Raw genomic sequence first — 21,888 nt, forward strand, 5'->3', positions numbered from 1 at the left:
GAAAGAGGAAGTTTTATTCTTGCTTTTTTCTTTGGGTGAGAATTTGCACAGCACTTTTCATTATGTGGGTAGTCCGAAGTATATGTTAAATTTTAATGCTAATCCCCTTCCAATAAACAGGTATATTTCACTCAGTCACGTATTTCTTCTCTGCTACTCAATTCAGTCAGTTACTAAGATTCTACAAAGTGGCAGGCATTGTGCTAAATACTGGGAGTACGAAGATGGGTGGAACATGTTCCTGCCAGAAGTGTTGCTCAGTAGGGAAGACAGAGTAGAGACAAGTGGCTAAAACAGGTTTGTTTACTAACTGAGGCAGATGCAGGGGGCTGTGCAGGTTTAGAAGGAAAAGTGTTCCCCTCTGTGCTGATGGGGGAAGATGCTCTCCTTTCTGGCACCCCAAGTGGCCTGGCCAGGTTATGGACTTGGTTTAGGTTATGATGAGTTTAAGGCAAAATGCTGGATTTGGGACAGGGGGTAGTATATAATATGCTCGTAATGGGCTTTAGTTTTGATTATTTCAAGTTAAATCTGGAGTAATTATAACTACATACCGTGAAAATTATAGTCTAAGGTTAAAAGTTTGGTAATCTCTCTAATAATATGCCTTGCTTTTTTTTAATTCAAAACTTAAAAAATTTTTTTATTTTTTTTAATTTATTAAAAAAATTTTTTTAACGTTTATTTATTTTTGAGACAGAGAGCACGCACATGAGCAGGGGAGGGGCAGAGAGAGGAGACACATAATCTGAAGCAGGCTCCAGGCTCTGAGCTGTCAGCACAGAGCCCAACGTGGGGCTTGAACCCATGAAACGTGAGATCATAACCTGAGCCAAAGTCGGACACTTAACCGACTGAGCCACCCAGGTGCCCCCAAAATATTTTTATTTTTGACAGAGAGAGAGGTGTGTGTGTGTGTGTGTGTGTGTGTGTGTGTGTGTGTGTGTGTGTGTGGTGGGGGCGGGTAACAGAATCGGAAGCAGGCTCCAGGCTCTGAGCTATTAGCACAGAGCCTGACGTGGAGCTCAAACTCATAGACCATGAGATCATGTCCTGAGCCAAAGTTGGACACTTAACTGACCGAGGCACCCAGTCCCTCCTTGTTTTTAATGAAACCAAAAAAACCACAGGATTTTAGTGGTCAAAAATTACTATCTGACCCTTTTGCCTAATACTACCTTGACTTTTAAAAATCTTTTTATTCTGGGAAATCTCTGCTATGTACCGAAATAGAATAGGAGGTAGTCATGTACCCAGAGTCAACCCAGTTTCAGTTACCCACTCATAGCCAGCCTTAGTTCACCTGTATCTTCATTTGCACCCCCAATTCCACCCCTAGATTGTTTGAAACATGGTTCAGGTACTTATGAAATGTTTCTGTAGGTACCTAAAAGATAAGGACTAAAGTGAGACAAAACAACAGCAACAACAAAACCAAACTTACATATACAGAGAACAGAACAGTGGTTGCCGGGGGAGGGGGTGAGATGGGGGGTGAGAGGAATGGGTGAAGGGGGGGGTCAAAACATATAAACAAACTTCTGGTTATAAAATAAGTAAGTCATGAGGATGGAACATGCAGCATGGCAGTTATGATTAATAATACCATATTGTATATTTGAAACTTGTTAAGAGAATAGATCCTAAAAGTCCCCACCACCGAGGAAAAAGGTTTTTGTAACTGTGTAGGGTGATAGATGTTAGACTTACCATGGTGATCATTTTGCAGTATATACAAGTATCAAATCATGTTGTACACCTGAAGCTAATGCAGTGTTACATGTCAATCATACCTCAATAAAAATAAAAACATAACTTCAATACTCTTATTATACTTAAAATATCAATAATTCCTTATTTTTATAATACTTAGTGTTAACATTTCCCTGGTTGTCATGTACATAATATACACAGGCACATACACACATGCACACAGATGGCTTGTTTGCATTGGGATGTAAGTAAGCTCCATACATTATGACTGGTTGGCATGTCTCTTCAGTTTATTTGAACCCGTTTACCCCGTCCTTGTAAATTTTTTGAGAAGAAACTGAGTCTGTGTTCTCTAGATATTTTTCACAGCCTGGATTTTTCTGATTCTAGCTCCGTGGCATCATTTAATATTTTTATTTGATCCCTTCTCATTTCCAGATAAGTGTAGATGTTTGATTAGACTCAGATTCAATATGAGTATTTCATAGAATGCAAAGGTACATTCTTTCATAGGAGATTGTCTTCTTGTGATATTAGCAAGTATTTGGTAAGCATTGCCTAGATCCATTACTTCATTAGGGATTACAAAGTGGTGCTATTCAAATTTTAGTACTCCTTTGTTTATTAGCTGGAACACTTCTACAAAAAGAAACTTCCCTGTTTCAACTGAGGAACAGTTCATATAGGAAAAACAGAATAAGTAAATGCATAATTCTTTTTGATTTTTGACATTTAAAAAACACTAATTTTTAAAAAAGTGTTTTTTATTTTAGAGCACAAGTGGGGAAGGGTCAAAGGGGGAGGGAGGGAGGGAGAGAGAGAGAGAGAGAGAGAGAGAGAGAGAGAGAGAGTGTGAGAGTGTGAGAGAGTGTGAGTGAGTGAGTCAGTCCCAAGTAGGCACCACGCTCAGTGCAGAGCTGGACACCAGGCTTGATCCCATGATCCTGGGGATTTCAAGCTGAAATCAAGAGTTGGATGCTCAACCGACTGAGCCACCCAGGCACCCCAACAAAATATAATTTTTTAAATTGAAATATGTTTGGGGTGCCTGGGTGGCTCATTTGGTTAAATGTCCGACCTCTGCTCAGGTCATGATCTCGTGGTTTGTGAGTTCAAGCTCCATGTCAGGCTCTGTGCTGACAGCTCAGAGCCTAGAACCTGCTTCAGAGTCTGTGTCCCCCTCTCTCTCTGTCCCCCCTCTGCTCGCTCTCTGACTCTCTCTCTCAAAAATAAACATTAAAAAATAAGTAAATTGAAACATGTTTGACATATAAAGTACAAATATAAGGTGTATAACATGTTACTTTGATATAGTTACATACTATAATATATTGTCATTGTAGTGTAGTTAGCATCGGTATCACATTACCTAATGATCCTTTCTTTTTAGTGGTTGGAGTCATTAAGTTCTAGTCTCGTAGTAGAGTGGATGAGTATATGATACTGTTGTCTGTATTCACTATGCCATGCATTAGATCTCTAGGAATCATTTACTACTCATTGCAGTTTGTACTTTTAAACAACATCTGTCCCATCCCCACATTTCCAGGTAACCACTATTTTACTTTGTGTTTTTATGAGTTTGGCTTTTTTAGATTCCACATATAAGTGATACTATATAGTACTTGTCTTTCTCTGTCTGACTTAGCACAGTGTGCTCGAGGTCCATTCATGTTGGATATTTGACATTTTTAAAAGAAACAATAGGTTATCTCCATGTCTTCAGAGGTTTTGACCAATGAGATTTGTTTTGGTATGATTGTGAACTCCTCAATAAGCAAATTTGTGCTTTATTCTGTGACAGGTATTGTTTTACACTCATGGTTAGAATGACTCCCATTTTTAGCTGGGAGGAGCTTATTCAAGTTGGTTCTGAGGCCTTTTGACATAATCCTAGCAGTAGTTGATAGCTTTTTGCTTTCTGAAATAATAAAATGTCCATGTTCATCTTGTACGTTTCCTGCCTCAGAACTAGAGTCAGCCATATATCCAGCATGCTCTGCATACTATTTTGTTGGAAAATGGAATTTGGAGACCACAAATTGGCTACTAGAGCTGTTATTTGCAGCTACATTGGACATCACTCACAGGCTTTTTCTGTGGACAGAATTAGAAAATTTGTTTTTAAACAGAAGAAAAATACATCATGATTTTTTTTCCAATTAAACAGGACAACATAGAGATTTTATTTGACCTTAATAGTCTTAATACCCCTACCAAAAATTTGACTTCTCAACTGCACCAACCCAATTCATACTACACACACAGCTTTACAATAATTTTAATGCAAGGATTATTGTCAGCATTGTGAATAACAAAAACAGGTTAAGGGTTTTTTTTGTTTGTATTTTGTTTGTGTTCCACTGGAGGGGCACTTGGGTGGCTCAGTTGGTTGAGTGTCCCACTTTGGCTCAGGTCATGATCTCATGGTTCGTGAGTTCAGGTCCCACATCGGGCTCTGTGCTGACAGCTCAGAGCCTGGAGCCTGCTTCAGATTCTGTGTCTCCCTCTCTGTCTCTGCCCCTCCCCCACCCGTGCACGCTCGCTCGCTCTCTCTCTGTCTCTCAAAAATAAATAAAATTTAAAGGTATATTCTATTAGAAATGGATAAGAGTCTTAAAAGCACTTGAGATCCTTTGTCTTGTGGATATGTTCCTAACTAGATACAATATTTGATTTCATTTTAGTTTTACTTTTTAAAGATGACTTTGCTTAATTTTTCTTCATAACTATAATATTTGTAGAGTTCCAAGGGCACAACTACAAAAGCTGGCATGTTCAAATATACCTAGCTTCTATCCTTGTCCCCTTCATTCTAGGCCTTTCTTCCCTTAGGTGATACCAAGTAAAATTCTTAATGTTTTTCTTTCCTTTATTTTCTAATTTTTAAAATACAACCAAATACATTTTAACCATTTTGCTGTCTCCCTCCTCCTATATAAACAGCATACTGTATACATTTTTCTGTACCTTTTTTCACTCAGTGATGTGTGCTGAAGAACACTCCATAGTAGTTTATAAAGATACTCTCTTCTTTTTGCAACTGCATAATATTCCATTGTCGATTTGTAGCATAGTTTATTCAACCAGCCCTCGTGGAGGACATTTGGATTGTTTCAAATACTTGACTCTTTTTTTCTTTTTTAATCTATTATTTTTGAGAGGGAGGGCAAGTGGGGGAAGGGGCAAAGGGAGAGGGAGGCAGAAAATATTAAGCAGACTCCACGCTCAGTGAGAACCCCCATATGGGGCTCGATCTCACAACTGTGAGGTCATGACTTGAGCTGAAATTAGCAGTCTGATGCCCAACTAACTGAGCCACCCAGACAACCCTCAAATACTTTACTCTTACAAACTACTACAGTGAAAATCCTTGAACACTCTACTTTGAGATAGATTTCTAAAAGTAGGATTGTTAAAAGTGTAAAGAGGTTTCATTACTCAGAAAAAAAAGCACTTTTAATGTTTTCTGGTGTATAGTTAAAGCTTATATATGGATATACATAAATACCTATGTATTTCTCCTTTTCTCTTTTAAAATTTAGATATAAAAGATAGTTACCATGAGCATTTTGTCATATAAAATGTCCTTCTACAACAGTTTGTAAATGGGTACATAGCTTCTGTCTCTTGGTAATCTTTATTTAACTAGTCTCCTACTATTAGGCAACCTATTTCCATTTTTATGTTGTGATAAAGAGTGCTTTGGTGACAGTCCTTGTTTCACATGTGTGTGTATATGTACATATATTTCACTGTTATTTCTTTTTAATATTCCTGTGTTCAGTCAGGTTGAAATGCCCAGTAGAACATGTTTACCCAGTGGTTAACACTCTGAACCAGACTCAAGCTGTGAGCAGTCCTGGTTGGGCGGCTGGAGATGGAAAGTGAAATATCCCTCCATGGTTTTTAACGGTCCTAGGCCTTTTTGGTCTTTATCTTTCCAGTAACTTTGCTCTCTCTTATAATCTGATGCCTCCGATTCTCTCTTTGAATTGAAGGTCATTATTTTAATTTGCAGATGGATTCTGACCAGGAATTACAAGGCTCTTGCCAAGGGAACACGAGGCAGCACGTCTGGTTTCCTGAACATTGTGATGGAATTGAAAAAATGCTGCAACCATTGCTACCTGATCAAACCCCCAGAAGACAGCGAGCGAGAGAACGGGCAGGAGGTTCTCCTGGTGCGTGGCCACCTTGTTTGTAATGAAGTCCTCAAGCACTTCAGTGTCTATAGATGCTTTTTATCAAAGTCTTTTCTTTCCTCCTTTGATGACTCTTCATGGAGCATCAAAAGAAGCTTTAAAAACAGATGAGGAAAGTTAAATAGGAGAAGTATGGAAAGTACAATGTCGCAGATAAACCAGGTGAAGAGCATTTGAGGAATTACTTGTCAGCCAGACTATATGGGGTTTCAGCCTAAAGATGGGTTTAAAATTTATTTTGAGAGAGACAGAGAGCGAAACTTGTACGAGAGGGGCAGGGCAGAGAGAGAGAGAGAGGCAGAGAGGATGGAAAGCCGGCTCTACACTGTCAGTGTGGAGCCCAGCTCGGAGCTCAATCCCACGAACAGTGAGATCATGTCGTGAGCCGAAATCAAGAGTTGGACTCTAAACTGATTGAGCCACCCAGGTGCCCCTAAAGATGATTTTAAAAATAGGAACTCTTCAGGGCGCCTGGGTGGCTCAGTTGGTTAAGTATCTGACTTCGGCTCAGGTAATGAGCTAACGGTTCACGGGTTCGTGTCCCACATCGGGCTCTGTGCTGACAGCTCAGAGCCTGGAGCCTGCTTCAGATTCTGTGTCTCCCTCTCTGTTTGCCCTTCCCTTGCTTGTTCTCTGTCTCTGTCTCTCAAAAATAAATAAGCGTTAACAAAAATTGAAAATAAAGGAACTCTTTGTGATTAAGGGCAAATTGAAATATGGGTTGGTGTGTGATGATTGGAATGTCTTGTTAATCTCCAGTCCCTGATCAGGAGCAGTGGGAAGCTGATTCTATTAGATAAACTGTTGACAAGACTTCGAGAAAGGGGGAATAGAGTCCTTATCTTCTCCCAGATGGTCCGAATGTTGGACATCCTGGCTGAGTACCTGACTATCAAGCACTATCCTTTCCAGGTAAGGATGCTCAGAAATTGGGAGTCCCTGCCTGCCTCTCTCCGGCTTATGTGCTTTGCTTGTTAAATTATCCTAAAGTTAGGAAACAAGTTTCCTAGCTGGAAACAAATTGAAATTAAGGTTCCAGGAGGGTCTTTATGTTTATTTCCATACCTTTAAGCTACCCTGTAATGAAAATGGTCATGTGAGGTCATTCTGTTTTGGGGGCGGGCCGGGGGGGGGCAGTAAAGAGGTGAGTAATAGAGGAAAAGCAGGCAAGAGAAATGTGTCAGATGGTTTCTTATGGCCCCATGTCTGGGGTAATAGTAGAGAGGAAGAAGTGTGGACCTAATTACAGAAGTCCAGTTCCTAGGAAGAAAGAGAGAGGTGATAGTTCTGTGTATTCATCCCAGAGGAAGCTGACCCTGGCTGTGAGGCTGGGACTCAGAGGATCAGCGCACGTGAAAAGTTTGCTGGGCCCTGAAGCAAGGTGGCCCCTCTCTTCTCTGTGGGATTGTTACCATGGAGTTTTGTTTTCACTCAGTCATCTCCTACAGTGTAAGGAGAAAAACCAGATAAGAGGGAGAGGAGTTTCCTCAGCACAGTATTTTTTTGGGTATTAGACTGTGTGAAACTTCTCTCCGATTCATTTATGGACGTGTGTGCTGTTTATCTTGACTTTTGGCATAACCTTTAAGTGCTTTGATGTTTAAGATTGTCTGGGAAATATTCTTTCTTTGACTTTGAGTGGATGGACTCTCCAACCAACCTATGTAATTAGACTGGTATTGAAGAAACTTGGAGTTAGTGATTGTTTCTTAAGAAGGCCAAGCTTTAAACTCACTAACAGATTGTCTTTCAAAATGCCCTGAAAGGTGTTGTCATATCCATAATATCTTGTGTGGTCTTTCAGCAGCTGTCTTAGAATATGGTTTAATACTGTGGTTATTATTTAAGAAATCAGCACGCTGCATAAAGACAGTTATCTCTCAGTGTGTCTGACGAGCTTTCAGGTCAGGCTCATCATTTGATATCAAGTAGAACAAAAATTCATTTCTATTCTCCGAAGGGAATGTTAGACTGCAGTCCACTTGGGTCTGGCATGTCTGCTGTTTTCTATTAATGGGAATTTTAAAGGAGAGCATTTAGGTTCTCTGATTTCAAATATAGGCTCTGAACCTGCCATTTAAACATATATTTGGGCTAAGGCTTTGAACAGAGTTGGTAAGTAAGAAAGGAGAAAGAGGGTTGCCAGGTGTGATCTGACGTGTGTTTCTGTGGCTCTGGGTCTGGTCAGCAGAGCTCTGAGCTGGGGAGGTGTAGGTCCTTCCATGGATTATGTCCCTGGCCACTCGCCCATCACTGGCCAGCTGACATCATCTCTTGGGTCAGTTTTGCCTTCTGTGAAATGAGATACTTTGTTCATCTCAAGTGGTGATTGTGAGGGGAAGACATGTGAATATGATTTTAAAGAGTAAGAAATGCTTTATGTGTACAGATGACAGGTGACAGTTCTCAAGTATTTTTTTGACATACGGTTTTCTATGGTGACATTAGGATCTAGAACTGACACATACTCTAATAAAAGAACTAGTTAATGCCAGAGGCTCTCTTGAATATGCGTTTTGGCTGCTTAAACATTTTGCTGTGATTTCAGAGTGTAATTTTTGGAAAAGCTGGGATATATGATCAACTTAATTTAAACACTTTTAATGTTATGGCAAAATGTTTCCAGACAAAATTTTTTGGTTTGTGTAGCCCTTAATAACTGTGCACCTTGTAGTCGCATTAGCTAAGAAGGACCATTTTCTGTATGAGCTAGTTATTAGGTGACCAGTGGTACAGTGTCCTGATCTCTTTAGTACCTATAGATGTAGAAGCAAACACAGCTTCTGAGCACAGCTTGAGTATTGCCATCTTTCTCCGTATAGGCCCCAGCAGCCATTCTGATCCTTGGATCAACCTAGATAGCCCTTTGAATCCAGAAGTTTCTGACCTTGAGTCTGTAACTGGAGAGCTTGGGCAAGTAGGATGTGCTGCTTAAGCACCGTCCCCTGACAGCATGTTGCCAGTGCATTCCGGTTATTTTTACTAAGTGGGTGTTGTTGGAATGATAAAGGTTGCAAGTCTGGCGTTTTGTTCAGAGTGTAGCTGATCTTTCTACCTTATGATTTTCTTGTGGTTTATTTTTACAGCGTCTGGATGGTTCCATCAAGGGAGAAATCCGAAAACAGGCCCTGGACCACTTCAATGCAGATGGGTCTGAGGTATACCATGCATGGCTTTGTTATCTGGGCAGCTTGGGTTCTGTGTCCAGGGGAAAGCCTTTCTGGCTTAATATATTTCATTTCAGAAACAGTTCGCTATAAATTTCTCCTGCTTTGAGAATGGAATGAGAAATCACTAATATAAAGGATGCCTCGTAATTTTGTTTATTATTCCAGAAAAGTATATGCATGCTTGTTTATCTCCCCTGGTCCGGATTACTGACAGAGTAGTTCTAATATCAACTGAGTGTTCTGTAGTCACTTCCAGATAGCAAATTTTTGGGCCTGGGAGAGCAGCAAGGCAAGGGTTGGGGATGGCTGGCCTGTAGGATTAATTTTACATGTGTGTTACATCAGAAGGTTCTGATATGTACTTTTTTGGTGACTGAGGCTTAAAAAATACATTTGCCAGGTCTCATATTTGTTGGATTGCTGGTACGAGATGGCTTAAATTATGTTGTCCACCTTAGATTTGCATTCTTAAGTATTTTGGCTTTAAGGCACATATAGAAGGGGTGCTTTAGGAAAAGTTAGAAACCGTAGTAATATTGTGGTTTGTGCATATCAAACTGTTAGATGCTGTGGGATTTGAGAGAAGCTGGGGAGAAGAGGTTTAGTGGAGAAAACACTGTAGCCCCGTGTGCGGGTAAAGGCATCAGCAGAGACAGCCAGAAGTAGAACTAGAGTTTCAGAGAGATCATGAGCGCTTCTGAAGCCTGGGCCACTACTTTGTATAGGTAGAACGGACTGAACATTCTGCTTTCTTTTGATTTTTTTCAAGTCAAGTTTCTTAAATTGAAGTGTCATGCATATAAAAAAGTACACACATTTTGGGGTGCCTCGATTGTTAAGCGTCTGACTCGAGCTTGGGTCACGATCTCATGGTTCTTGAGTTCGAACCTGCATTGGGCTCCGTGCTATCAGTGCACTCTCGCTCTCTCAAAAATAAAAGTATGCACATTTTTTTTTTTTTTTTTAATTTATTTTTGGGACAGAGAGAGACAGAGCATGAACGGGGGAGGGGCAGAAAGAGAGGGAGACACAGAATCGGAAACAGGCTCCAGGCTCCGAGCCATCAGCCCAGAGCCCGACGCGGGGCTCGAACTCACGGACCGCGAGATCGTGACCTGGCTGAAGTCGGACGCTTAACCGACTGCGCCACCCAGGCGCCCCAAAAGTATGCACATTTAAAAAAAAATTTTTTTTTTTTAACATTTATTTATTTTTGAGACAGAGACAGAGCATGAACGGGGGAGGGTCAGAGAGAGAGGGAGACACAGAATCCGAAACAGGCTCCAGGCTCTGAGCCATCAGCCCAGAGCCCGACGTGGGGCCTGAACTCACGGACCGCGAGATCATGACCTGAGTCGAAGTCGGACGCTTAACTGACTGAGCCACCCAGGCGCCCCAAAAGTACGCACATTTTAAGTATAGAGTTTGATGAATGTTTACAAAGTGAAAACACCCATATAACTATCACCAAGAACAAAAAATGAAACATAACGTTTAAAGTTATAAAAAGTTCTCTTACGTCTTTTTTTTTTCCATTTAAATTTTAGTTAACAATGTTCTGCTTTCTAAAGGGCTAAATGCTAAATTCTTAGTGTTTATGTCTGTTTCTCCAAAATGGTATGTCTTCTGCCTCTAGAACTGCACATCGTAGTCCTAGTTAGACAAAAAGTATTTTGGCTTCTTTAGCCTAAAATGTTAGTGGATTAAATGCAGTAATCCACACATAGCAATCACTAGGCTCCTTGCCTGACACATAACTAGTACTCAGTAAATGCTAGCTATTTTTATTATTTAGTATTTATTGAAATTGGTTTTGTGTTCCCTACTCTTAGTTTACAAAATAATATGAGGGGTGCCTGTGTGGCTCAGTTGGTTAAGCATCTGACTCTTGATTTCGGCTCAGGTCATGATCTCATTATTCATGAGATGGAAACTGCATCGGGCTGTGTACTTACAACGCGGTGCCTGCTTGGGATTCTCTCTCCCTCTCTCTCTGCCCCTCCCCTGCTTGCACATTCTCAAAATAAATAAATAAACATTAAAAATATTTTGAATGTTTCATATTATCCTCTCTCAGAGAAAAGCTAAAGTTGCCGCCTTTTTTTTTTTTTTTTTTTTAAATCTCAATTCTTCACCCCGTGGCTGTATATAAGATACAGGTTTTCTACCATTTTTTGTTTTTTTGTTTTTGCACATCTGAGCCTTTTTTATTAAGAAAAATACTTTAACATTGGGGGGAAATATGCGATGCACATTTAGAAATTTAGGAGATAGTGAAGAGTACGAAGAAGAAAAATTGTACAAAACCCCCATTCCTGAGACAACTGGCTGCTCACATCATTGGGGTGTGTTTCCATTCATAATGGATGTAACTGTTTATTTCTCTGTATGTTTACCTAATTGGATCCTTTTGCATATAGTTGTCACTTTTCATTTAAAATTCTGTGAGCATTTTCCCATGTCATTAAAGATTAAAAACATTAATTTCTAGTATTTTCTCATGCTCGTGCCTTTATTTAACCTAATGATTAAACCTGATCACATACTTTGTTGTCTTTGGATGTGTAGTCAAGAGCGTATGAGCATTTAAAAAAGGTTTTTGGTATACTTTGCTATATTTCCCAAAACTGTTTATATTCATACTCCTTGTGCATGAGTATTTCCATTTTTATGTCACCCTTAGCAGCATTGAATTTCATTGAGTTTCTCTCTTCAGTTTGATAGTAGACACAAATAACATCTTATAATTCATATTATCTTTGATAGAGAAAATTGTTTCTATGATTAATTCAGACCCCGTGTTTTATTTGGTGTAGGTATCTCATTCTGAAGTGTCCACTGTTTACCTGTAGGCTTCTGTAAATTAGAGTGTGGCGTGTCGCTTGGTATTTGTACCAAGCATCATGAAGTGTGTGCCTCAGCACAGCTGTTGATCAGTCTTTACTGGAATCGTTTAAAGTTCTTCTGAGACCGCTATCTCTATTTTAAAAATTTTTATGGCCAAATGCTGGTGAGGGTGACTTAATTAGACTGTGGAGAGCTTTTCATCGTGTCTTTGTATATTAAAGACACTAATTTATCAAAATGTAACTCAGAACTACCAATTTTTGAGTGTCACTTGTGTGCCAAAAAGGTGTCAGCCTTTGACATACATGATCAAATGCCCTAAAAATAGAAATCTGTTTGGCTTTCTTTTCTTCTGACTCACATAATTTATTCTCTGCCTCCTGCCCCATATTTTCTGAGCGCTCAGGTGCAGGCAGGTATACGTGGCTGCTTATTCTCTATTATTGGTGTGAAAACGAGTATGTCAGAGCCTGGGTCTTTTCCTGCACGTGACTCTTCAGCCACACACTTTTTTGTGCTCCGCACATTTTTTTTCAGCTCGGTTTTTTTTGTGCGTGTGCTGTGCTGATCAGGGATCCTGTGCTTCTTGCTGGTCCCAGTGCATGTGATCTGTTGGTGCAGTGTCGCTGTGTTCCTCACCCACTTAACCGACTACCTTATGAGGCATGGTTCACCTTTACCCAGAAAATGAGTGTCTAGGCAACTTGCTGGAATGATCCCCTTGATAATGAAGTTTCTCTGGATTTTGTTAACTGCTTGTAACACTAGTTTTAGCCGGGAGAAAACACTAATTCTTTGGTTCTGGTTGCCTTATTAGAATCGACTTTACTCCTTAGTGTACTGCACTGACTCTTTCAGCTTAATGAAACGAAAATTCACTCTACCATCAAGTCCCTGACATTCTTGTAGCCTCCATAAAGTTTGTCCATCATATCTCACTTTTCTTCACACCTGCAGGGGTTTCCAGGTGTAAGGGCTTATTGGACTGTGAAACTGTTTCTGAGAAGGCCACTGCATAAAGTAGTATATTGCATTGTGTACAGGACTTCTGTTTCCTGCTCTCGACAAGGGCTGGTGGCCTGGGAATCAATCTGGCTTCGGCAGACACGGTCGTCATCTTTGACTCTGACTGGAACCCCCAGAACGACTTGCAGGCACAAGCCCGAGCCCACAGAATTGGTCAGAAGAAGCAGGTCAGTGGAGAGAGACCTCTGGATGTGGTTTGGGGGAGGCAGAAGAGTGGGGGGGGGGTGTTATTTAGCCCTTCCAGGATGTTTGTAAAATGCTTTTTTCCTGGTTTGCTTTCATTTCCTTAAGTGTAGATGCCTGCTTGTTAATTAGTACAGAGAAGGCGTCTAAGGTGTTTTGGGGCTAAGATGAACTTCTTAGGAAACTGTTCTCTTTTGGTGTTTGAGAAGTACATCACCAATGACTTTCAGGTTTACCCCAGGAAAGAGATTTGATGAATAGATTTAGAACTGAAATTTTTCTCTATTTTAATGTGGGTAAGTTGTTAAATAATCTAACATTGTTTAAAATGGCCTATTTTTATTATACATGACAGTGTTCGCTCTGAGCTATGTTGGAAAAATGCATGCTTGCTTTTTTTGTTTTTTTGTTTTTTGCTTTGAGATTCCATGTGAATCTCAAAATCTGCTCTAGTATCGGGTAACGCCTAAGTTTCATATTCGGCCAGAGGTTCAGTTTTGGTGAAGCTTTTCATCAGTGAAACTGATTATTCTTAGCAAGATTTTTATCATTAGAATAGGCTATAATAATAGTTCTTTAGAGGCAGTTTTATTTAAGATTGTAACTGGCTACGGTAAAAATATTGCATCTACTCAAGCCACCTGTTTGGATGGATGGCTTATAGTCATTTCTGGTAGGAGAGAGTAAGTCTTTTTTTATTTCTCTTCTTGGTTTTAGATAGAGGTAACTTTTGTGTGTGTGTGTGTGTGTGAGTGTGTGATCTGGTATAAACATAACCTTTCGCTTTGTACAGGTAAATATTTACCGGTTGGTTACAAAGGGGACTGTGGAGGAGGAGATCATTGAACGGGCCAAAAAGAAGATGGTATTGGACCATCTGGTGATTCAGCGCATGGATACCACTGGCCGGACAGTTCTAGAAAACAACTCAGGAAGGTCCAAGTAAGTGCCAGAAAGACAGAGGAGGTGGTCAGAGCCAAACTGATTTTACATCAACAGTTGATAGAATTCATCCTTCTAATAGGATTCTCTACAACTGGTGTTAATTCATTAATTACCTAGAAAAGGCCAATCCAAGACCACAAGATGTCATTTTCATTTTTTTAATTTCTTTTTTTGCCTTTCAACCCTCTGCTCATGTGCTCTCCCTCTTTCTTGCCCCTCTGCTTGCCTTTTGGTTTTGTCTCCACATATGACATTTGACGCAGCAGCAGTGGCAGCCACATGCCCCTCCATCATACTTTCATCTCAGCGCGAAGTCGCCTTAAACATTTCAGTAGTGAGAATCTGCCAGATGGGGTTGGCCGCTGTTTACTATTGGTGAAAAATGTTTGTGTGGAGATTGTTACTTTTCCTACTAAAAACAGAAAGGTCTAGAAGGAAGATAGTCAAGTTTCAGTTGGTTTTATTTAGGAGCACAATTATTTCTCTGATTGAGTTTACGTTTTGACCAAATTGCTGAGTGTCTTCTGAGGCCTCCCTGCAGCCTCTGTCACAAGTAGAAGTCAAATGAGCCCTTCCCTAAAAAGAATATTTTCAGGTCATTTTCCATTCAAGAGGAACCTAAATGGAAAAAGCTTGGTTCTTTTATTTTGGACCAAAGATGAGAGGTTGAAAATTCTTGGTAAACGATAACTTTCTGAGTCAAAGGACAAAGAGAAAAAAGAATTCTCTTCTTTCATGTTGCTAATTATGTTTCTTAACCCTGTAATGGATGAGCCGTCAGGAAAATAATTCATTTCTTAGTCTGCTGCTAGGTTAGCTTTACCAACACAGACTTATCCTGGGGATTAAAAAAAATGAAATCTTTGAGAGATCATTTTTCTTGGGGCAGAATTTACCAGTAATTTGACTCCTTTTTGAAGGGTAGCTATTTTATAGTAGAATTCCATAGAGGTTATTTGACATTCCTGAGAGATTACAACTACATTTTACTTCCACAGCTCAAATCCTTTTAATAAAGAAGAGCTGACAGCTATTTTGAAATTTGGAGCAGAGGATCTCTTCAAAGAACTTGAAGGGGAGGAGTCAGAGCCTCAGGTAATTAACAATGAGGAAAAAACGTTTTTGACAAGCATCCGTGGGAGTCTAAATTTTTCTGGAAGCAGATTTTGAGTCTGTGAGAGGTGTTTATAAAGAATAGTAATTACTTGAAGGGTATAGTTTCTTTTTTATTTTTAATAGAGCTCAAAGCTCTTACTAAATAGAATAGGAAAGAATGAGAAAAGCATTTGAGGATTCTGTCTTTGCTCTTTTTCATTCCAATTTTATTTCCTGTAATTTCCTAAGTTCACCTTGTCATTTGTATAAATAATCGTTTGAGACATTAGAGGTAAAGGAATAAGCTTGAGTACTGTAAAGGTAAATGAAGTATCAGAAAGGAGATTTGGTTTATTTGCACCAAACATCTGCAGTTCACGCTGATAACTGTTGCCCATTTACCATATTGTATTGTTGGTGTCCCTTTAGGAAATGGACATAGATGAAATTTTACGCTTGGCTGAAACTAGAGAGAATGAAGTGTCAACAAGTGCGACAGATGAGCTTCTGTCACAGTTTAAGGTATGAAAATTATTGTGGGAGGAAATCCTCAGCATTGATTTATTAACTACTACTAATTATCTGTGAGTACTTCCTGTGTGCAAGGTGCTCTACGTTTAATTTACCTCAGTTGACTCTTACCTTTCTTCTCCCGAGTTCCAGGTGTGTGTATAGATAGTTATTGTGAGTGTAGACTACAGATAGTCTTCTGTGTGGAGGTAGTCGCTTACGTGGTGTGTCCTGCCCAGTCAGAGTCAGTGGATAGAGTAAAGTTGGTGAAGGGGCTCAGAATATGTGTCAATGAGATATGTGGAGAAGCAGATAGTGTAGAGCTCTGGAAAGTGTGGAAGGGGTTGTGGAGAGACATTAATAGAATCAGATGACAAAAGAGGTCAAAGGTATGAAACAGAAGGTGACAGAAAGCTCTTGATGACTTGGTGGCTTTTTTTTTTTTTTTCTTAAGAGCAATATGGAGTGGTGTCTGATACAACAAAATTAAATGAGGTCAGATCTAAGTGCAGAAGCTGGGCACCAGATGAATAGGAAGGAGGTGGCAGCATTGAGTATAGACTTAATTTAAAAGCTTATAAAGAGTGTAGTGAAGGTGATTTATGAGGATAGAAGAGTCAAGGAAGGCAAGGGTTTTGAAAGATGTTATGTCTTTAGGTTGAGGAAAGAGCTTGAGAATAGGGAGATATTGGAGGTTCTAAGGAAAGAAGGAAAATTTGATAACACATTGCCTTAGAAGAGAGTAGAAGGGATATAATCAAAAACATGGTGGTGGAGTTGGCCTTCAAAAGAAAAAGGAAGGTACGCTTCAGGGTCTAGGAGGGGAGAGAAGATGTGGGATTCCTTCCTTGGTGACTCTAATTACCAGTAAGTGAATAAAGTAGAAATGATTTGAGACAGCCATAGGTGGGGCCAAGAGTTGCCGGAGGAACTGAAGGGAGGAGTGAGCTGAATTTAGAAGATAGGACTTCAAGTTGGAGCCAGTCAGCAGGGTCATATGACTTCCTCCAGTGGTACTTGAGGCCAGAGGGATTGGTTCATTTGGTGGTCCCAAGGTGGGAGATTGGCTTGTGATACTGAGGATTGTCCACGTGGCAAAAGTTTCCTGAATTCGAGTGAGAACATGGTTGAAAGGATTGGCTATGGGCTGCTTCCATACAGGTTAGAGAAGCAGGGGACATCTGAAGGTTCCAGTGATGGTTAAATGCAGTACAACCTTTAGGATTGTGAGAGAGATGGGTGAAGTGTTGGGAAGGGAGCACTAGTATGTGACAAGGTCCAAGTTTGGCCACAGGTAGAAGTTGTCTCAGAGGAAGAACACAGAAGGAATTGAATAAACCAAAGGATCAGAGTAAGTGTGTTTGAGGCTCAAGGTGAATTATTACTGTTTGTACTGGACTCCCACTTCTATGAATACTACTCTCTTTTAAAAAGTAATCTTCATGATGATGATTTGGTCAAAATATTATGTGATTATTTAGGTATAACAATTTCTGCATATTAACAGGTTAATCAGAAGTGGTCAGCATATTACTGGTGACCCTTGCCTTTCTAAAGCCTTTTTGGCTGTTACATTTCAGTACCTGATCAAGTGATTTGATTAACAGTAAGAGTCTGTCTACCCTAGAGGGGCTTTTTTATTTCTGGAGTGTTTGAACTGAATTGACTTTGTTTTTCCCACAAATCCTTTTTTATCCTAATTTAATATGTTGGAAAAGATAGTAAGCTTTTTTTGAGATAACTTAAGATTACTATTTTCTTAAGTAATAGTAATTGATGTTTGGATACTTCAAGCCCTTTTACAACCCTAGGATGAAATAGATATTATTTTCTTCGTTTTATAGATAAGGCATCTTAGGCACAGAGGGGCTAAGTAGATTTCCTAAGGTGACACATATTAGAGTTATGATTACATCCTAGGCAGGGGGTCTGGCCTGTAGCGTGTGGCCTTTAACCACTTCGTGCTTTAACCACTTCACTTCCCGTCTGCATGAACCACTGACATATATATTTATATCATTTATGTTATTTTTATCTAGCTGTTTTAAAAGTCAGATCTAAAGTAATTACAGACAGTACTTAATTTAAGAGATTGGTCAAATGATTTTATAAAACAAAAATGTTAAATTTTCAGTCTAAGAAATTATACCTCTTGTTTTTGCCTTGGAATTATAAAAATCTTATCCTGAAGACCACAGTATCTTGTGGTGGAAGTTAGAATTAATTGTGGCCAAAAGTCATAAACTTCTGGCTTCACTGTCAGTTCTAAGTGACTTTGAGGAATGGAACCTCCAAAGCTCTTTTGTACTTAATTTTAGCCTTAAAGACTAGATGGGAAGGTGTAAAAAGGATGTGAAGCCTGTGTCTGGGGCTTGCCCACCACTGCTCAGAGGCTGACCAGAGCTGTAGGATGTGTCTGTGTGTAGCCACAGTCTGAGTCTTTGAAATGCGTACACTTAGATGATTTTTGTTCTGGTGTACGTATATACATATACATAATACGTATACATACGCGTATATGTATGTGTACATATGTACAAATTGATGCCAGATAATAAATATTTGATATGTCACAAATGGAACATTCTTCCAGGTTTGTTTGAATTTTTTGTGTTTTGTATTCTAGTTTTCATTTCTAAGAGTAACGTGCACTTTTGAGTGTATGAAATCATTGCATACCTTTAGTTTCTATACTTCGGATAAAAATGAGTAAGGCAGCTGGTTGGGTATTGATTGCTTCTGCTTTGAGTTATGCATTATTTCCAATGAGCACGACTTAGTAGCAATTTATAATTTAGAATTATAATTTCATAATGGATTGGTATTTAAGTAACTCTAAATTTTCCAGTTAGTATCATATTTAAGTGTGTATGACTTAACAACAAATCTTTGCATAAAACTTCTAAGACAATTTATATCTTTTATCTGTTTCCCTATTTCTCAGTAATATTTCTGATGAGGGTTTGGCAGGATGATTTAGGGAGAATAAGGGAGAGATTAGCAGATAATTGATTATCTGATTATATAATGTCACAGGAGTTCTGATATTACAGTGTCTTATTTGGATTAAAAATGCTGGCTGAGTTGGAGGTTTAGCAGAAGGTGTTTGGGAAATAGGGAAATGTCAGTCAGGCAATGAGTTGTCCATTTGTTTGAAGGTTGCCAACTTTGCAACAATGGAAGATGAAGAAGAGCTAGAAGAGCGGCCTCACAAGGACTGGGATGAGATCATTCCAGAGGAGCAAAGAAAAAAAGTAGAGGAGGAAGAGCGTCAGAAGGAGCTAGAAGAAATTTATATGTTGCCTCGAATTCGGAGTTCCACTAAAAAGGTGATCAAGTGAGATCAAGATAGGAAAGTGCTTCTTACTCTGCAAAGTACTAATTATTAAATTACTATGGAAGTACTGATTATTCAAGAAAGAGGCTTTACATTGTTGCCTTGACATGGGAGGAATATTTTAGAGTAAAATTCTCAGAGAAGGAGCACTCTGCATTGCTCATGAGTGCACCGGTTTGACATTTGATCTTTATAAATTGGTTCTTTGTGAGATGGATGGATGGGATTGGAGTTTGGCAGAAATGTGCATTTTCCTGTTGAGATTAGAACCAGTAATCCTAGCAACTTGGTTCTATTTGACCGTGCCTTTGACTTTTAGAGCCACCCTCCTTTTGCCTTTAAGTGTTTGTTCATGGCACTTGGTATAAATACTTCGTAAGAGATTATATGACCGCAAACAGAGAACAAACACATACTTCACAGCTTGTAAAGCACCATTACAAGCTCCATCTAATTTAATTGTTACAACAACATTGATATAGGTAGAACAAGTTTTATTACCCAGTTTGTTGGACATAACAGATTTGGCCAAGGTCATAGCAAATGAATATTAGTAATAGTAGCTACCGTTGATTGAGCACTAATTGTGTGCCAGGCATAGTCATGTTATTGTGCCTATTGACTCATTTAAATCTTCATGAAAACCCAAATAAGAGGTACTGTTCTCCCCATTTTACAAATGGAAAACGTAAGCACAAAGGGGGTAAAGTAACTTACCCAAGGAAGTAAACATGAACTTACAATTCAGATAGTTTTATTCCACTTCACTTGGCATTACGTTTCAGTATATCTCTGGAAATGTGAATATCCCAAGCAGGTCTACCTTCATGATGTGAAATCTGCCTCCTTATTTTCTTAAAGGAAAATGGACGTGTCCGATAGGATGAAAAGTTCCGGGCACTAAAGAATTAAGATGGGCTGGCTTTGGTCCTTTGGCCTCTTGTGCTTGGCACTAGCTACAGTGTGACTTTGCCCTTTCAGGCTCAGACAAATGACAGTGACTCTGACACTGAGTCCAAGAGGCAAGCCCAGAGATCCTCTGCCTCTGAGAGTGAGACCGATGACTCCGATGATGACAAGAAGCCAAAGCGCAGGGGGCGCCCCCGAAGCGTGCGGAAGGACCTTGTCGAGGGATTTACCGATGCAGAGATCCGAAGGTTGGTGGAGGCTCTGCTGTCTCTCACTCGAGTGTGTTTGGAGGGTATGCTGTGAGCCGTGGGCTGCTGGGATTCCTGGCACTTAAGATAGGGAGGGCAGAGGCTGACAATCTGCAAGGAAGGCAGGAGACGGAATCCTTCCCTGAGTCTCCAAAATGGTTCTTTCCTCTCCAGGGTTTTCCTCGCCTGAGCACTCTCTTGTTGGTTGCTCAGCTCTTTTTGTTTTCTTCTGTTCTCTGGTTAGTCTGAGCATTTTCACAAAGGAAGTCCAGCCAAGAGAAAAGACATAATTGGAGGTAAACTTGGGCTGAGCCTTTCTTTTTTTTTCTTTATTTAAGAATAGGAATACAGGGATGCCTGGGTGGCTCAGTTCGTTAAGCACCCGCCTCTTGGTTTCAGTTCAGGTCATGATCTCATGGGTTGTAGGATTGAGCCCCTGTGTCAGGCTCTGTGCTGACAACACGGAGCCTGTTTGGGATTCTCTGTCTCTCACTCTCTGCCTCTCCTCAGTTTGAATTCTCTCTCTCAGAAAAAAAAAAAAAAAAGATTAGAATGCACACATGCCCAAGTGTCTGTGTATATAAAAGAAATAGTATGAATGTAAAAAATTAAAACAGTATGGATAATGCTACTTTCATACCCTTGGTCTTCCCAGCTCACTTCCCATCAAGCAGATACCCATTTGGTTGTGGTTTGGTTTATTAGTAGTATACCCAACATACTGGTTCTGCATCCTTTTCTCACTTGTAACTGATGCTAGATGTCTGTGTCCATACTTAGTGCACATTTGTTGGTATGTAATTCGTACACATCTGCCCTCCAAAAATGCTTGTAAGCATTTTTTCCCCCACTTTGCATGATGTTTTTTATTTTAGGCTGAAGAAAATAGTATGAAGATACTTCATATCAATTAGTCCTTCCAAGTTAATATAAACTGTGAGGTCTTTATTTTCCCCTGAATTGTTATAACTATCCTTTCCTTCTTTTTTTTATTATGGAACAGTGTAAATATATGCAAACATTGACAGAATAGAGTATATGTCCTCTCATACTTACAATGTTATCATCGTAACCATTTTGAATTTGTAGGTAGTCTTATATGTATACCTTACATCCTCTTGCCTCCCTACCCTCAGTATTATTTTGAAAAGAATGTGGGGGCGCCTGGGTGGCTCAGTCGGTTAAGCGTCCAACTTCGGCTCAGGTCATGATCTCGTGGTTCGTGAGTTTGAGCCCCACATGGGGCTGTCTGCTGTCAGCACAGAGCTTGCTTCAGATCCTCTGTCTCCCCCTCTTTCTGTCCCTCCCCTGCTCGTGCGCTCGCTCTCTCTTTCAAAAATAATAAAATTTTTTAAAAAAGAACATATTCTGTGATAGTTGGACACAACGTTCTACAGATGTTTGTTATGCCTGTTTGTTTCCATGTTGTCTGAGTCTTCCATTTCCTTACTGATCTGCATGAATTGGCCCTTTTATCATAAGATGTTCTCTTTTTTTTGTCTCTCATAATGATTTTTGTCCTAAAGTTCATTTTAACATATCTGATACTGGGGGCGACTGGGTGGCTCAGTTGGTTAAGCGTCTGACTCTGGTTTTGGCTCAGGTCATGATCTCGCAGTTTTGTGGGTTTGAGCACCGAGTCAGGCTCTGCACTGGCCGCATGGAGCTTGCTTAGGATTCTCTCCCTCTCCCGCACTCTT

At 39.8% G+C, this 21,888-nt stretch overlaps 1 protein-coding gene across 5 annotated transcripts in view; it reads left to right on the forward strand.

The window, feature by feature from the left end:
• Window positions 1-21,888, forward strand: part of CHD2 (chromodomain helicase DNA binding protein 2) — a 122,789-nt gene that overhangs the window by 62,905 nt on the left and 37,996 nt on the right. For all 5 annotated transcript variants that reach the window (XM_007078247.3, XM_042988131.1, XM_042988133.1 and 2 more), the window contains 9 exons: window positions 5,735-5,897; window positions 6,678-6,830; window positions 9,005-9,076; window positions 12,979-13,128; window positions 13,938-14,086; window positions 15,088-15,184; window positions 15,614-15,706; window positions 18,853-19,023; window positions 20,013-20,188. In XM_007078247.3, coding sequence (XP_007078309.2) covers window positions 5,735-5,897; window positions 6,678-6,830; window positions 9,005-9,076; window positions 12,979-13,128; window positions 13,938-14,086; window positions 15,088-15,184; window positions 15,614-15,706; window positions 18,853-19,023; window positions 20,013-20,188 — 1,224 coding nt within the window. The remainder of the gene's footprint in view (window positions 1-5,734; window positions 5,898-6,677; window positions 6,831-9,004; window positions 9,077-12,978; window positions 13,129-13,937; window positions 14,087-15,087; window positions 15,185-15,613; window positions 15,707-18,852; window positions 19,024-20,012; window positions 20,189-21,888) is intronic.

The sequence above is a fragment of the Panthera tigris genome, chromosome B3 (assembly GCF_018350195.1).
Source record: "Panthera tigris isolate Pti1 chromosome B3, P.tigris_Pti1_mat1.1, whole genome shotgun sequence".
Lineage (NCBI taxonomy): Eukaryota > Metazoa > Chordata > Mammalia > Carnivora > Felidae > Panthera > Panthera tigris.